The following is an 18,440-nucleotide window of genomic DNA, read 5'->3' as shown; positions in this document are numbered from 1 at the left end:
TCTTAGCAAAATGAAAGAAATGCAACTGAAATTGCAAATTTTTGAAATTTTATTTGATTTTAAAGGGGCCTTTTCACAGATTTTGGCATGTATTGAAGTTTGTAATTAAATGTTTCATATTGGTAAATGTAAACATTGAATCTAAACAAACTAGTAAAAAACAAGAATAAATTAAAAAAAAAAAGTAACTCAAATGGGCTCAAACCACTGACCCCTTGAGTAAAAGTCTATCGCTTGGACCACTCGGCCATCCGTGCTCATACTATGATTGTTGTTTTTTATACATTATATAAGCAATCCTCGTAGTGTAACAAAATTTAACGACAACAACAGAACTCTCCAAATTATTAAATCGTTTCGCTGTGCAACGCTTTATAATTTTCATGTTTTTAATTTGTCAAAAGATGCATATAATGGATATTTCAGAGCATGGTAAATGTTCAGTATTACTGTTTTCTCACTAATATTATTACTACAACAGAAATTTGCGAATCTAAATCAATTTTCTTTTTGTAATTATGTCAATTTACCAAAACATGAAAAGATCCCTTTAAATGGCCAAATACACAACCATTAGAATCAATGATGTATGTAAATGAAATATTTGCAAATATGTATTTAATGTTTTGTCAATTGGCTGCAAATGGTGTGAGTAGTACGTTGATAGAACCATTTATTTTAGTTTCATCTAAATTTAACTTAGTGTTTACTTAATAAGCAGTTTTGAACAACTTAGCCCAGGATTAGTATCACAAAATTACTGAGGTAACTAATCTCACTCAACTTTAAGTCTTTTGACAATTGTTATCCCCACACTTTTTGAAAAGCGTGGGGATATTGTGGTTATCTCCGCCGTCCGTCTGTCTGTCCGTCCTGGCCACTATCTCCTCCTACACTATTAGCACTAGAACCTTGAAACTTACACACATGGTAGTTATGAGCATATGTGCGACCCTGCACTATTCAGAATTTTGATCTGCCCCTGGGTCAAAAGTTTTGGGTGTTTGGGTGGGGCCAGGTCAGAGATTTTCACTTATTTTTATGCCCCAGGTATGGTGCATTGGCCATAACTTTTGCAATATTGAAGATAGCAACTTGATATTTGGCATGCATTTGTATCTAATGATGCTGCACATTTTGAGTGGTGAAAGGTCAAGGTCATCCTTCAAGGTCAAATATATGGCTTCAAAGCGGCGCAATAGGGGGCATTATGTTTCTGACAAACACATCTCTTGTTTTAATTTAAGTCAGAGTTGAGGGAGACACAAACTTTTAAAAGATTTTAGTGATTACAGTCACTGTAAGTGATGGTGTTCAAACTAATCTGAACTAGAAATAGCGCGGCAGAGGCTGGCACGTATCCCCATGCCACATGTTTGACTCAGGGGCGCCCCAGGGTTGGTAATGGGGCCATGCATAGTTGAGATTGACCGTATTGTCATAAGAGATGTTCACAGTTCAATATAAATTTGAAGTAATTCGGTGTAGAAAAAAAGAAGTTAATGTAAAATAACCTAAAAAATGAGTGAAAATCTATACCCTAATTTCTGCTCCTCATCCTGCTCTCCTAACAAATCTAATAATGAAATAACTTCACTGTATTCAATTATGTACATGTCATCCTAATTGGAATGACTTATGAGATGGCTGAACATGCTCTCTTATAGCCAATCTTCTTGCTTCTGTTTTGGAAAAGTTATGTTTTGAGGTTAAATGGTTGACTAAATAGTAGCGTCTCAGAAATTTTCTATCGCAATCTTGTACACAACAATAAATATGTTGAATTTCATGTCTGTCTTTGATGTGCCTGTTGCAAAGTCTATCTTGCTTTAAATTGTTTCTCACATTTTTCCCACTTGAACATTTTGACAGATTTTCAGTAATGAGTGTAAAATTGTAATTGAACAAAGTGAAAGTTTCAGCCCTGTTATAGATTCTTGAGGCTCTATTCCATGAGTTTCTCATGCTTTTTATGCTTGACTGCATTCTATCTCTTCTGTCATATACAGGTGTCCCTTTGCGCCAATATTTTATAATCCCTTGTATAAACATTAGATAACAACATATGATAGTTTGCGAGTGTTCTAAGTATGAAAGCAATATCTATGATACTTTAGGGGTAAAGTGGACCAAAACACAAAACTTAACCAAATTTTCAAGTATAAAGGGTCCATAATTCCGTTTAAAATGACAGTCAGAGTTACATAACTTTGCCTGCACAGTCCCTTTACGATAGTTAGTAATGGTTGCAAGTATGAAAGCAATGGCTATGATACTTTAGGAAACTAGTGACCTGAAAATCAATAGGGGTCATCTGCGAGTCACGATCAATGTACCTATGAAGTGTCATGATCCTAGGCAAAAGCGTTCTTGAGTTATCATCCGAAAATCATTTTACTATTTCGGGTCACCGTGACCTTGACCTTTGACCTTGTGACCTCAAAATCAATAGGGGTCATCTGCGAGTCATGATCAATCTACCTATGAAGTTTCATGATCCTAGGCAAAAGCGTTCTTGAGTTATCATCCGAAAACCATTTTACTATTTCAGGTCACCGTGACCTTGACCTTTGACCTAGTGACCTCAAAAACAATAGGGGTCATCTGCAAGTCATGATCAATCTACCTATGAAGTTTCATGATCCTAAGCGTATGCGTTCTTGAGTTATCATCCGGAAACCATTTTACTATTTCGGGTCACCGTGACCTTGACCTTTGACCTAGTGACCTCAAAATTGATAGGGGTCATCTGCGAGTCATGATTAATCTACCCATGAAGTTTCATGATCCTAGGCGTATGCGTTCTTGAGTTATTATCCGGAAACCATTTTACTATTTCGGGTCACCGTGACCTTGACCTTTGACCTAGTGACCTCAAAATTGATAGGGGTCATCTGCGAGTCATGATCAATCTACCCATGAAGTTTCATGATCCTAGGCGTATGCGTTCTCGAGTTATCATACGACAACCACCTGGTGGACGGACCGACCGACCTACCGACCGACATGAGCAAAGCAATATACCCCCTCTTCTTCGAAGGGGGGCATAAAAAGTGGACCTAAACACAAAACTTAACCAAAATTTTCAATTTTCTAAGTATAACAAGGGTACATAATTCTGTCAAAATGCAAGCCAGAGTTATTTAACTTTGCCTGCCCAGACCCCTCATGATAGTAAGTAAGTGTACCAAGTTTGAATGAAATAGCATTGATACTTTATGAGAAAAGTGTACCTAAACGCAAAACTTAACCGGACGCCGACGCCAAGGTGATGACAAAAGCTCATATTTTTTTTTCAAAAAATAGATGAGCTTAGATGAACTGTCTACTGTCAGCTGAGAGTTTTGTTTGATCATGAGCTCATCAACAATTTCATTGCTCTGTTGAATAGGAAACTCAAATCTCATCTCCCAGTAACAATGATCCAGTCAACTATTCCATTATTGTTAACTTGTCTCTTTATTTCACCTCTTCAAAACAGCTGTTGCCAAAATGTGAGATTCAGTACCAAACAGAGTTGTATTCATTTTGATTGACTTAACCCTCTCCCACTCAGAGGCAAAGTGAAAATGGCTATGTGCAAACAGCATAAAACCAGAACAGCCTGCAAGGAACACGCAGCCTGTTCAGGTTTTAAGCTGTATGCTGCTCATCAGTATCAAATGGTTGGAAATGAAGCCTTTAAAACTTGAATCTAGTAAGAAAGGTCTTAAAATTAACTTTCTAAGGGACTACAAATGCGTTAAAATACATATCTACGTGGTAAAGGGTTAAGTTACAATTTATATTTCTACACAACAGAATATCAACATGGTCAAGATGGCCCTAGATCCGTCCCCTGAGTGATGTGGAGTGGCCAGTTTCAAATCGCAGGGGCATGATATGAACAAACGGCCACAATCTGAAGTCACTTACCAAATATCAAAGCTGGGTGATTTGTGGTTTCAGATAGTAAAACTTAGTTACATAAAGTTGCTATATAATTCAATATAAAACAGGACCAATTTAGACCCAGATTGTAATGACTTGAACAACTTAGATTTTACATGCGAAATACCAAAACTCTGAGCCTTGCTGCAGTTTCAGAGATGATTTTGAAAGGTATTTTCTGTACAAGTCTATATGTATATTGACCCCTAAGGTCTAGCCAGTTTTGACTCCAGTGACACGATACGAATAAACTTAGTTGCCTATACAATTTTTCACATACATTAAACCTCTGACACTTTTATTTTAGTTTTTAATTTATTGTAAGCGCGTGTGATCTATGTAGACAGCAGACTAAAAAGATCTTCACAATTTTGAAAGAGGATCACCCAGGAAGATTTATCATTAAGTTTTGTTAAAATCTGCCAAGCTGTTAGGAAGAGGTGTCATTTAAATTAAATTTACAGACACAACAGAAAAAGGGAAATCGATAAAGCTAGCCTTGAGCACATTGTGCACAGGTGAGTTAGAAATGTTATTGGACTTGTATTTCACTAAAATTAAAACAACAGAATTAATCATGTTTTCAATTTATTTTAAATCCTTGATAGATCTAATGTGTTTCCATAGATCTACTGTGTTTCCAATTTGAGTTGGAATACCGCTACTAATAAATTTGCACAGACAAACCTCACTTATAAATTAACATGTATCATGTTTAGAGTTTGCCCGAGTCATTTGAAATTGATTGAAATCCTTTCCAATACATCAGACAATTGGTTTTTTGGCAGACTGACATAATAAAGTACTATTTTGACATGCAAACTATTCAGTAATATTGTTTTCATTACAAATAATAACTTTGACTACATTAGATCATCATCTTATTTGAAGACAAAAATACTATTTCATGTTTCAATTACACCACACAGTTTCAACATCTATAATGTAGCTTATATAATTTTCGCTTATATTTTCACCTTTAATTACCAAAGGGACTAATAAGCAAATACATGTATGCACATAAAGCTGGCAATCCCATTTGGCTTTCCATACATGAATTGTTCAACACAAAAGGTACACAAAGACTCAGGAGACTTTCTTGCTAAGATTCGAGTAACCGACACCCACACAAGTCAACAAGAGTTTCTCTCCACCCTTCTTCAAGTCCTCGTCCTCCTCTTTGACAGGGTCCACCTCAACTTTGAATAACACTTGGAAAAAGTCACGGATATGGCGTAAATACTGTATCCTGAAAAAATAATGAGGCAACATAAAATTTAACAGAAATTAAAGCCTGAAATAAACAAGAGCTGTGTTTGTGAAACACAATGCCCTAACCCATATATTTGACCTTTGACATTGAGGGATGACCTTGACCTTTCACCACTCAAAATGTGTAGCTCCATGAGATACACATGCATGACAAATATCAAGTTGCTATCTTCAATATTTGACCTTTGACCTTGAAGGACGACCTTGACCTTTCACCACTCAAAATGAGCAGCTCCATGAGATACACACACATGCCAAATATCAAGTTGCTATCTTTAATATTGCAAAAGTTATGGCCAAGGTTAAAGTTTTGGGACAGACACACACATACAATGACAGACAGACACACACATACAATGTCAGACAGACACATACAATGACAGACAGACAGACAGGCCAAAAACTATATAACCTCGATCATTCGATCCAGGGGCATAGAAAAAAAATTGTGCATTCAGTCTGTGTAGGCATGGTTAAAATTTTCTAATTTTTTAGCTCACAATTTTTTATGTGAGACTATGAAATATCTAATAAGTCAAATTTATTGTCAGGTAAGATTCTTGTAGCTGTCTGTTTGAGTATTGGAGTATTTTCACCATATACAGAGATACTTGTCTCCAAAAGTATACATTTATATTATCTCCAATATAGCTGAACTTCACTGCAGATTAGCAAAAGAATAGTCCTTTTATGAAATATGATAATAATATATTGAATTGTTCTAATAACAAGAATGAGGAAGAGCGTGTCAAACATTCATAGAACTTCCAAAACATTTCACAAACTTGACCACAAGTTTACGTTAAACAAAAAACTGTTGGACCAACAGCAAAAAATAAACATTTGATTACATTTTGGCTTATACCCCTGCACTCTTTCGTCAGCTATGTTCAAGGGAATATATTTCAAATATGTGTGGACTGTGGATTAAAAAACATTCTGAACATCTGCACTTCATTGTGATGCAATATTTGGTGACTTAAGTTCCAGTTACAACGCTTAAGCAATGTTAAGTAGTTTTCTCTACAAACTTATAAATCAGATTGAAAGATAAATCAACAAACCAACCAACATAAAAACTACAATCTACCAAATATACCTCCGCATTAACTTCATTTGCATGGTATCATTAATTTAAACTGTGTAAATAAGCCACATTCTAGGGAAAATTTGGCTGAATGTACATGTGCAAAGTGTCTTCCCAGATTAGCCTGTGTAGTCCACACAGACTAATCAGGGACTGCACTTTCTGCTGTAGTGGCATTTTTCATTTAAAGAAATTCTCTTCTTCATTAAATCCAGTTTATGGGGAAAGTGTCGTCTGTTATCAGCCTGTGCAGACTGCACAGGCTAATCTGGGACAACACTTGAGACACATGCAAAATGCACATTTTTCCCAGAACACAGCTCAAATGATCAATAAGTGAGTGTGTGTATTACGTGTACTGAGTAAGCTGTCCAGTCTGCACTTTGGAAACGTCTTGTTGACCCAGGACCATGAGAAGTGTGGTGAGTCCCTGACTGACAGAGTCCACGCAACCGCCCTGTAGGCAGATCAACACAATGGGGCATCAGAGCATATATCTGATCTCTTACAAGTGGTTTTTGGTTAACCCAAAATCACGACTCAGTTTAAAATTTAAATAATTACCTACATTTATTTAATTATATAGGGATGCTTTCGCTATTTCTCATTAAATGTACATCCTCATTTTCTTGGGAATTACAACTTGCAGGAAATAAAATCATTCATCCTTGATAATCATATCGTTTCAAATCTTCTGAACCTTGGCTCAGACATTAGTATATGCATTCCAAACTCAAAGAGCTGCTGAATTGTGTTGTAGAAGTAAACTTTTTCAGACGGTATAACAAAGCGGACAAATTTCTTACCTTAAATATTTCTTCTAGAAGGTAGACAGCAGCTTGTTTTCCCAGGTCCTCTGGTACAGTGGGCCCTTTATCCGAGCCCTTGGGATTGGAAGCCATCTCGGCTGCATAGAAACCACCCTCAGTTGTCTCAGCAACAAGAGTTAGGCCAAACCCAGGTGACCTCAAAACATACAAGCTCATAAATTAAGTGTCTGAAATTAGAACTTCAATTTACAAAGCATTAAAAGTCTGGATAAGCCACTTGATATTTTGACAAGTAGACTATTGAATTATTAATTATTGTAGCTCATAATGATTTTGCTTATAATAAACTTTTGTATATCACTTACTGGAATAATTCAAAATATCAAACACTTGTTTAATGTTTATCTATTATTTTATTGGAGGTTTCATTCTTTTGAGCATCATACAAGCAGGTTTATCACAGTTGCCATGTCATGACACTCTAAAACTTTGAAATAACCCGTAATTAATTAACATGTTTGAATAAAACAAGGGCTGTTTGTAAATCATGCATGCCCCCCATATGGGCTGTCAGTTGTAGTGGCAGCCATTGTGTGAATACGTTTTTTGTCACTGTGACCTTGACCTTTGACCTAGTGACCTGAAAATCAATAGGGGTCATCTGCCAGTCATGATCAATGTACCTATGAAGTTTCATGATCCTAGGCGTAAGCAGTCTTGAATTATCATCCGGACACCATTTTATTATTTCGAGTCACTGTGACCTTGACCTTTGACCTAATGACCTGAAAATCAATAGGGGTCATCTGCCAGTCATGATCAATGTACCTATGAAGTTTCATGATCCTAGGAGTAAGCATTCTTGAGTTATCATCCGGAAACTATTTTACTGTTTCGAGTCACTGTGACCTTGACCTTTGACCTAGCTACTTGAAAATCAATAGGGATCATCTGCCAGTCATGATCAATGTACCTATGAAGTTTCATGATCCTAGGCCTAAACATTCTTGCGTTATCATCCGGAAACAATTTTACTATTTCAAGTCACTGTGATCTTGACCTTTGACCTAGTGACCTGAAAATTAATAGGGGTCATCTGCCAGTCATGATCAATGTACTTTCAATGTAAGTTTCATGATCCTAGGCCTAAGCATTCTTGAGTTATCATCCGGAAACCATATGGTGGACGGACCGACCGACCGACGTGCAAAACAATATACCCCCTTTCTTCTAAGGGGGGCATAAGAAAACAACATTATTTTTATATTGTTTAAGTAAAGGCTTATTAGTTTTGGGACTATAATAATAACATAACACTCTCTGATTATCTAACTGGAAATAAGAAAATTATTATTGTTCAACTGTTCAATAATAATGACACAAAAAGAAGCCCTGATTCATAGAAGTGCGCGTATATCCTACTTTCCAGACTGCGGGCCTTTCATGTGGTCAGTGTAGATATAGATATCGGGTAGGCAGGTGTTGAGCACACTGCGTGCAGCGTCCACCACCCTGTTGGCTGTGGCTGGGGCCATCCTGGTTACCCAGCTAGGTGCAAGGTCAAGGTCAACTCATCCAATATCCAAATGTACAAACTCAGATAATGATGGTATGTTTGAATAGTTCTAATGAAAAGAATAAGGAAGAATGTGTCAATCAAAAAACATAAGTTTTCAAAATCAAACATTCTCAATGTTTAAATGGGTTTCTTTTAGCTTTCATTTTAGCACGTTCCTTTAGCATCCAAGCTTTACTTGATTTTCAAAATAGTCCGCAAATATTACATAAGAAGGTGCTGACTGTATTCAATAAAGACTGATTCCCACAGTGGAAACCTCAGCAGTTATTGTCTTTTGAATGAGTCTAATTCCAAAATTAGTCCAATAAAAAAATATATGGTAAGGACATGTTGGTGTGTTGAGTGTTCATAGATTACATTCATGCAACTATAAATTAGTATAATTATTTTTTTTTAGTAAGCATAACTGATACAAGACGAAACACGTCATTTTGGGTCAACCTAGAATTTTGACCCACGTATTAACCCTTTCATCGGGGAACCGCATTTTGAAGGCCTTTGCAAACAGTTTGAATCCAGATGAGACGCCACAGAACGTGGCGTCTCATTAGGATCCAAACTGTTTGCTATTCTGATAGTATTCTTTGAAAAAAATCGAAGAAAATGCTAATTTTAAAAATTCTGCAGACAACATTTTAGCAGACGACAAATTTCCCAGCATGCAAAGGGTTAAGTCAAAGTTCAAAAGTAGGTCAATGTGAAGGTCAAAATAAGGTGAGGTGTTGTGGATGTGCTTAAAGTGTTCAGACATCAACCATGCAAGTATCAAAGATTTTTAGGGGGCATTATTGATGTTCTTTTTAAATTGTCGTTTTGGGTTAACCTTACACTGACGGATAGACGGACAGAAGAATGGAAGAACAAACCAACGGATGGGCTAATCATTATATGCTTCCTTGCAAGAGTACATTTTAGGAGTATACCAATACCAATATATAAAGTGCTTAAAAGTTTTCAAATACTGGTTAACTAACAAATTATTAAAGATCTTTGGTTGACACTTTTTCTAGCCAACTGTCTTTCCTACACTGCTTTCTCAATAATAACCAGTAACCATGATTTAGACAGAAGCTGCATTAAAAAAAATCTCTAACTCTGGAAATCAGTAATAGATATGAACAAGTCTTCACAAAGGATACGCCACTCCTCTAATACGCTTAACCTTTCCAGGTTGTGTGAAATGCAGGGGGCGGAGTTTCTGACGACAAGGACACTGGAACAGCACCTCCCCACCCCCTTCAGGGGCTGATCCTCTCTTGACGATCTACAACAAACACCGACATAGGCAATGGAGATCATAAATCAATGAATGTGACTGGTAATGAACATTTATAACTACAAGTGATCGATAAGAATTTCTTTTAAACAGCCTTTGTTGTTTAAGTTGGATTGTTTTGATGTTTTCTACAATATTTATGTCATTTCACTACTCTCAGTTAACAAACTGATACTTTTCCTGGGTAAGCTGGTTTACAAGACAGTGGCCTTTCTGAATCAGAATCAGAGGAATAAGTGTTTTACAAAGGAATTTATTACCAATCACCACACAAGTGGCCTTTCTGAATCAGAATCAGAGGAATAAGTGTTTTACAAAGGAATTTATTACCAATCACCACACAAGTGGCCTTTCTGAATCAGAATCAGAGGAATAAGTGTTTTACAAAGGAATTTATTACCAATCACCACACAAGTGGCCTTTCTGAATCAGAATCAGAGGAATAAGTGTTTTACAAAGGAATTTATTACCAATCACCACACAAGTGGCCTTTCTGAATCAGAATCAGAGGAATAAGTGTTTTACAAAGGAATTTATTACCAATCACCACACAAGTGGCCTTTCTGAATCAGAATCAGAGCAATAAGTGTTTTACAAAGGAATTTATTACCAATCACCACACAAGTGGCCTTTCTGAATCAGAATCAGAGGAATAAGTGTTTTACAAAGGAATTTATTACCAATCACCACACAAGTGGCCTTTCTGAATCAGAATCAGAGGAATAAGTGTTTTACAAAGGAATTTATTACCAATCACCACACAAGTGGCCTTTCTGAATCAGAATCAGAGGAATAAGTGTTTTACAAAGGAATTTATTACCAATCACCACACAAGTGGCCTTTCTTAATCAGAATCAGAGCAATAAGTGTTTTACAAAGGAATTTATTACCAATCACCACACAAGTGGCTGGGTACCAATCACCACACAAGTGGCTGGGTACCAATCACCACACAAGTGGCTGGGGATTGAACACATGATCCTAGCATTTGTTACACAGCACTATACAGTGTGTTTTTTTTGCACAGCACTATACAGTGTGTTTTTTGTTGCACAGCACTATAAAGTGTGTTTTTTGTTGCACAGCACTATACAGTGTTTTTTTTTTGTTGCACAGCACTATACAGTGTTTTTTTTTTGCACAGCACTATACAGTTTGTTTTTTGTTGCACAGCACTATACAGTGTGTTTTTTCTCACCATTTTGGGAATGGGGCCGGGTCACTTTGAATTGGGAAATATCGCGTCCTTTTGACTTAAATTGGGAAATTAATGTTGAGATTATGCTTAAAAATACTTTGAATTTGATAATAAAATTGATTTCAATATTATATTTTCTAAGGTTCATCTTACAGAGCTTTATTTTATGCTTTCCGGTGGTTTATAGAGAAATATCAGTGAATTAAAACTGATAATTTCACTGTTTCAAACAATGAAAATTATCAGTGAAAATTATCGATAATTTTCACTGTTTGTGTTAAATGACGTCATTTTTTTGACGAAATGACGTCATGTTCCCAACGAAATTCTTTAGTTAAACTCTTTAACAATGTATACAAACTGTGAAATTAAGCATAAAATAAAAAGAAAATTTGTTGGATTCGGTGGATTATCGATTTTAATTCACTCGTGATCATATAAAATATATATTTTCACTCGTGGCTGCGCCACTCGTGAAAATATTATTTTCTATGATCACTCGTGAATTAAAATCGATAATCCACCGAATCCAACAAATATCCTCTATGTATTTTGAGATAATTGACATGTTCAGACGTAATAATTTGTTTCCTCTTTTTGAAACCTTCAATTGTATAATTGGCATGTTTAGACGTAATATTTTTCTCTTTTTGAAACCTCCACTTGCTAATTTTTAGGTCCCATTTAGGAAAAATATATACTTTTTTCTATTAGGAATGGGTCCCCTTACCGGACCCAAATTTGTACGAAAAAAAACACACAGCAATTCCATCTGAGCTGTCTGGAAACAAGAATCTGTTGCATCAATCTGAATCAATTATCGCACCTCAGACTATTTAACACAATTTTAATCCAGTTTCTTTCCATTATACTTCGTATTCATGTGACACAGTTACTATCTTATGAATGTTGAATTCTACAGTTATACAGTAACTTCAAATGCTATCTATGTTTTATGTGTTACAGTCCACTCTCGTTATCTCGACATCGGATATCTCGATATTCTCGATATGTCGAAGTAAGCTGAATTTCCCAACTTTTTCCTTCTTTATCTATATAAATAAACATCATATATCTCGATTTTCGTAATGTCGAAAAATTCCATATGTCGATATAAATTTTTTTCCTAAGTCCCGAATTTACATGTATTAACTGTGGTTTATCTCAATGTGCGAATAACTGTTCCAGTGTCGGCAAAAGGTGAGAAAATTTTTCTTTGATACTTCACTGTCCTGCTTCGCCCTGCTGCTCCCCATACTGTGCGGTAGGAAATTGATCCGTTAATTGCATCAATAATCACACGTGTGTAATGTTGTTAGCAATTAACACTTGAGTAAGGCCTGTCACTTTAACTTTCACTTTAACATCAATTAACTGCAATTAATACCCAGCCTGCCGTAAGGCCAAAACACTACTTGTTTTTGCATTTCAAACTACAAAATGTACATGTACAGTTCAGTTTTCCGGATCGTGATTTTTGCATGTTCTGATAGAAAACCCTTATCTTGATTGGACGTCAACTGCATCATAACTTTAAATAGCAACATTACCACATGTTTACTCTACAATTTAGAAAAATTATAACAGAATGTGTTCATGAAATTCTGTTATACTTAAAACATCATTTTAAGCATTCAAATAGCAGAATTAATCATGCCTCGTAAAAACGAGTATATATCAGATAGAGAGTATTATTCCACACGGTGACGGCTTTAGTAAGACTACTTAGCAGGTATTTAGATGTTAAAAACAAGGTAAATTTTCATCTTATTTTTTCTTTGAAAACGCCTAATCGGATATCTCGAACTCTCGTAATCTTGATTTTTTTGTGTGTTCCCGCCGACTTCGAGATAACGAGAGTGAACTGTTTATTAATTGAGACATAAATCATAGTTTATTTATTAAAAAACAATAGTATACCTTGAGTTCCAAACCATCATCTGTCCCAAGAAATCTTTTCAAAACTGGCAATGTTGACAACTTTATCATATCGACCTAAACAGGTTAAAATAAACATTTACTAAAAAAAGCTGATTTTTTTTCCATTAAAACAAGAGGGCCATGATGGCCCTGAATCGCTCACCTGACTAACCAAATACAATCCTAACCAAGATTTCATCTAGATAAACATTCTGACCAAATTTCATAAGGATTAGATGAAAACTGTGACCTCTATTGTCTACACAAGTTTTTTTTCTATTATTTGACCTAGTGACCTAGTTTTTGACCCCAGGTGACCCAAATACAATCCCAACCCAGATTTCATCAAGATAAACATTCTGACCAAATTTCATAAAGATTGGATGAAAACTGTGACCTCTACTGTCTACACAAGGTTTTTCTATTATTTGACTTAGATTTTGACCTAGTGATCTAGATTTTGACCCCAGATGACCCAAATACAATCCCAACCCAGAGTTCATCAAGATAAACATTCTGACCAAATTTCATAAAGATTGGATGAAAACTGCCACCTCTATTGTCTACACAAGGTTTTACTATTATTTGACCTTTTATGTGACCTAGTTTTTGACATAGTGACCTAGTTTTTGACCCCAGATGACCCAAATACAATCCCAACCCAGATTTCATCAAGATAGACATTCTGAACAAATTTCATTAAGATTGGATTCTTCTGTCTACACAAACAAAATGTTGACGAACACATGCACACACGCACACACACACGCACCAACATACGGACGCCGGATATCACACGGTCACATAAGCTCACCATGTCACTTTGTGACAGGTGAGCTAAACAAAATTAATTAAAATGCCTTGAAATGCTTCAAGTAGCCATATTTAAAAGAAGCCCTTGAAAATTAACAAATTCTTATAATCTAATTTCAAGCAAGAAATTATAATGAGATATAAAAACTATTATCTGCATTTCAGCTTATCTGTAGAGAGATACATGTAGCTACTTTAGTAAAGTACTTTTTAAGACATAATTCTCTTTCTTTATAAAAAAATACATAATTCTATCACTTACTGAGGGATCAACCTGGTCGTTAGTAACACCAGTTAATGTGGCATGTAAAGGCTTCTTAGTAAAAGGGGCCAGACACATCAATACTTCTAGAAAATAACCAATTGAGCGCTGCAGATTACATTCATGTTCAATGTTTCCTCCTATCAGTAATCCGGGGTGATACAACAAACTTGTACCTGAAAGACCATGAAAAGATTTGTTTAGCATGAGTAACCAACATAATTGACACACAGGTTCATTTTTCAAACAAGAGATTTGTTTGTCAGAAACACAACCTAATGCACCGCTTTGAAGTTATAAATTTGACCTTTGACCTTGAATGATGACCTTGACCTTTCACTACTCAAAATGTGCAGGTCCATGAGATACAAATGTATGCCAAATATAAAGTTGCTATCTTCAATATTGCAAAAGTTATGACCAGGGCTAAAGTTTTGACACCGCTATGAAGCCATATATTTTACCTTTGACCTTGAAGGATGACCTTTACCTTTCAACACTCAAAATGTGCAGCTCGATGAAATACACATGCATGCCAAATATCAAGTTGCTATCTTTAATATTGCAAAAGTTATTCAAAATTTAAAAACTTTAACCAAGGTTAAAGTTTTCCACAGAATGACAGACAGACAGACAGGCCAAAAACAATATACCCCCAATCATTCGATCCAGGGGCATAAAAAGACAATGTTAGTAAGAAAATTTAAGTAAGTAGATCTAAGTAAGAGATTGCATGGATAAATGATTTTTTTTTTTTAATTTGACCTTTGACCTTGAAGGATGACCTTGACCTTTCACCACTCAAAATGTGCAGCTCCATGAGATACACATGCATGCCAAATATCAAGTTGCTATCTTCAATATTCAAAAAGTTATGACAAAACTTTAACGAAGGTTAACCCAATTATGCCTAGCATCTATAAAAAAGGCCTTGGCAAATAGCGTAGACCCAGATGAGGGTCTGCGCTGTTTTCTTAAAGGAATTTCTGTACGAAATATTCTAAATATAGACATAAAAATACTAGACATCCCTAACTTTGGAAATAAATTGATCCAATTTAGCTTGATGGAAGAGTCCACTGGGCATAAATGGGTTAAAGTTTTAGGAAAGAAAAATACAATGATATTTGACCTTTGAACTTGAAGGATGACCTTTACTTTTCACCACTCAAAATGTGCAGCTCAGTGAGATACACATGCATGCCAAATATGAAGTTGCTATCTTCAATAATGCAAAAGTTATCAAACTTTAACCAAGGTTAAAGTTTTTGGACACACATACAATGAATGAATGAATGAATAAATGAATGAATGAATGACAGACAGGCCAAAAACAATATACCCCCGATCATTCGATACGGGGGCATCAAAACAAACAACTTTTGTTAGCAACAAATCAATAATGATAAAAAAGTTACAAATTATTTGTATAAATACACGAAGAAATAACTAATTACACATAATGGCAGTACTGAAGAATACAAACCAGTTTCATTCACAACAATGTTTGAACCATTAGTGATCTTGTCTAGAAGTCTTATAACACTTGCTTCAAAATCTGAAAAAATGAATATTTAAAATGACATTCACCATTGTGTGTTATAATATAAATTATAATTTCATTTAAACAAAATCGTTGAAAATATTAAATAATGGTTAAAATCTAAAATCAATTATATATTTTTTGCAGGAGATTTATGCGATTCTGATTGAAAATACTTACAGTTGCAGTGATGTATATTACACAATAATGTCAACATTTTTAGCACAAATAGTTTAAGTCAATAGCATTTATTTCGCGACAAATCAACTGTTACTCCTAGTTGCTGGACTAAGCAAAATACACATGCTAATTAAAAATTGTGATAATCAGTTTTTGAAAAGCATCCCATTCTTTGGCATTGACTAATAGTGTTTTTCCCAGGCCATTTTAGCATGGCGAAAAGCCACGCCGCCCTCCCTGATCGCCACGCTGCCCTTTTCAAAGGCAAATTTCGCCACGTGCCCTTTTTTTCAAAGGCAAATTTCGCCACGCGCCCTTATCGATAACATCTTTATTGCCTTACCATCTAACTTGGTCCGCAAAATCAGCGTCCTTGATTGTCTGTGATGGAGCGGACTGTGCTTGATTTACTCGAGAGAAGTGAACGTCTAATCAACTATATTATTTGAGCAGATTTAATCTATTACAGTGCTCGATTTATAGGTAGACTGCTCCAAAGCTGTGAATTAGTCATGCGTAAATAACCCCGTGTCAGTATCAATGTGTTCTCCTCCACGATAAAATCGTTACTTCGGAGACTTTTGATGAAAAACTCAATGTTATTGTCGTGGCAATTGTGCATTGCATGCATTATTCAGTTATATCAAAACATATATTTTTACGCATAATTACATTTAAAAACACAAACAAATTTATTCTTTATCGCTTTCGTCTTTAAGATAATTAGATCAAATTATTGAAATAATTACTAAGACGTATACTAATTTAACAAAATGCGCACCTGTCGCTTACATCATTTGACATTTGAACAACATGGCGGACTATACAGAATTAAATTGTGACTTGGCAAAAATGGCAAATAACGTCGTAAACGATTGAATTAACGATGGAGATTATACATTAAGAAGGAATTAATGAAATGTCTGTGATAATCATCGATGCATAAAAATGTTTTAGATAGCGACAACATTATTTATTTATTTGTTATCTACTTGGTGGATGTATGTCACGGAAACGAGTGTTTGCATATTGTTAGCGATCACTTTACTCGCAATGTTATTTTAAACATCTGGCAAGATTATTGTTAGAAAATGGGATAAGACAAACATGGTTTCATTTATATGTTAGTGGATCTGTGTATAATCAGATTCATATGCATATATTGCTTAATTATGTTTGTCGTGCTGTACAGTTTATTGAAACAGCATGAAACTTAAAATGTACATTGCAAGGTAAATATATTAATATAAATCATAGTAAGTTAAATACATCAATTACCATTAAATGTGCTTGTTTATATGTTATTTTTTCCACAACTGCTTCAGATGCGATTACATGTTGCCCCGTAATTCAGGTATTCAGGGAATGTTTTTGCCCTTTTTTGCCTAAACTGCGCGCTAAAATGCCCTTTTTGAAAGTAATGCGCCATGCCCCTTTGCCCTCCTGGGAAAAACACTAACTAATGATGATGTTCTAAGATTATATTAACATGGTCTATTTTTATCTTTTCCATGTTATGTCATTAAAATCTATTACTGTAATTACTGTAAGTTTTCAGACAATAAATTTTAAAACACCTCCTTTTTTGCAAAAGTAAATTTCTTCATGACACTAAATTTTCAGGTATATGGGTTATTGCCCATAAACAATGACTCTGAATTTTCAGACAGTATATTTTACAGCACTATCTTATCACATTTCTGCCCTGTCTGGTGAAACTTAGATCATGTTTTTTTACAACTGGATTAAGATCATGAAACCTGGCAGATGAATGCCTGAGGGCGATGGACCATAAGATTTGCGATATTGGGTACATAACCATGTATATCGTTAATAAACAATGGTTTCATCCACTGGCATTTGAAATGTTTTTGTTTGATATCATTTTAGGTAAGATAAATTTATTGCAAAGATGCGAAGTTTTATGTATTTCAAAGCAGGGAAAGAAGAACTGGACACAATAAAATCATTGCAAATTGATGTATTGCTTGTATTTCAATACAATGATTAATTTATAAAAAAAAAATAAATGTACTACTGATGAAGGCTACGGCCGAAACATGTTTAGTACCAGAAACATTTTAAAAATAAACAGTGACGTGTTTGTACGATTTATTTTGTTTTAATATAATGATTAACAAACATTTGTGTCTGTAAATTTTTGTACAACTGTATTTGTTAAATATTTTTTTATTTTAATTTTCAGTGTCCGAAAACTAAGAGTAATTATGGTACACAACATTTCTTAAAAGTAATTTCTTAAAATGCAAAGAGTCAATACCTTTCAATCCCGGATTGTCATCTTTGCTTCTGATGTTTTTTATTTTAAGAGCTTTACCACTCAAAGTTGCCAAAATTAATCGCTGTCTTAAAAAGTTACATCCCTCATAAGTTAGCGGTTTAGTCCCCATCGCTATGTTTGACAAATGTTAAAATTAATAGGAATAATAACAAAAACACGTGTTTCAATGTTTTGCACCAGCTCCGAACATCACAGCCGTGTTATCGAATTCATCTATGATTAAATATCGTTTTTGTATGAGTATAATAATATATAATTTGTTAAATTTTGAATTATTTCACTATTATGTTTATCTAATAAATATCAAA

The 18,440-nt window shown here is 35.0% G+C and overlaps 1 protein-coding gene across 2 annotated transcripts; it reads right to left on the bottom strand.

The window, feature by feature from the left end:
- Positions 1-4,505: 4,505 nt before the first annotated feature.
- LOC127867514 (RNA 3'-terminal phosphate cyclase-like protein) lies at positions 4,506-18,344 on the bottom strand. 2 transcript variants are annotated; one of them, XM_052408716.1, is made up of 9 exons: positions 18,112-18,344; positions 15,594-15,665; positions 14,108-14,283; positions 13,033-13,107; positions 9,778-9,902; positions 8,482-8,607; positions 7,096-7,255; positions 6,649-6,746; positions 4,506-5,179 (listed from the first exon to the last, which is right to left on the bottom strand). In XM_052408716.1, exons 1-9 carry the CDS (start codon positions 18,239-18,241, stop codon positions 5,017-5,019), a joined length of 1,125 nt encoding a protein of 374 aa, XP_052264676.1. In that variant the 5' UTR covers positions 18,242-18,344; the 3' UTR covers positions 4,506-5,016. The 2 variants fall into 2 exon arrangements, with proteins under 2 accessions (XP_052264676.1, XP_052264675.1); XM_052408715.1 differs by having other exon boundaries at positions 6,643-6,746; positions 18,112-18,342.
- Positions 18,345-18,440: the final 96 nt, after the last annotated feature.

This window comes from Dreissena polymorpha, chromosome 2 (genome assembly GCF_020536995.1).
Source record: "Dreissena polymorpha isolate Duluth1 chromosome 2, UMN_Dpol_1.0, whole genome shotgun sequence".
NCBI lineage: Eukaryota > Metazoa > Mollusca > Bivalvia > Myida > Dreissenidae > Dreissena > Dreissena polymorpha.
The sequence above is the reverse complement of the archived record's forward strand: the minus strand, read 5'-3'. Positions and strand labels throughout refer to the sequence as shown.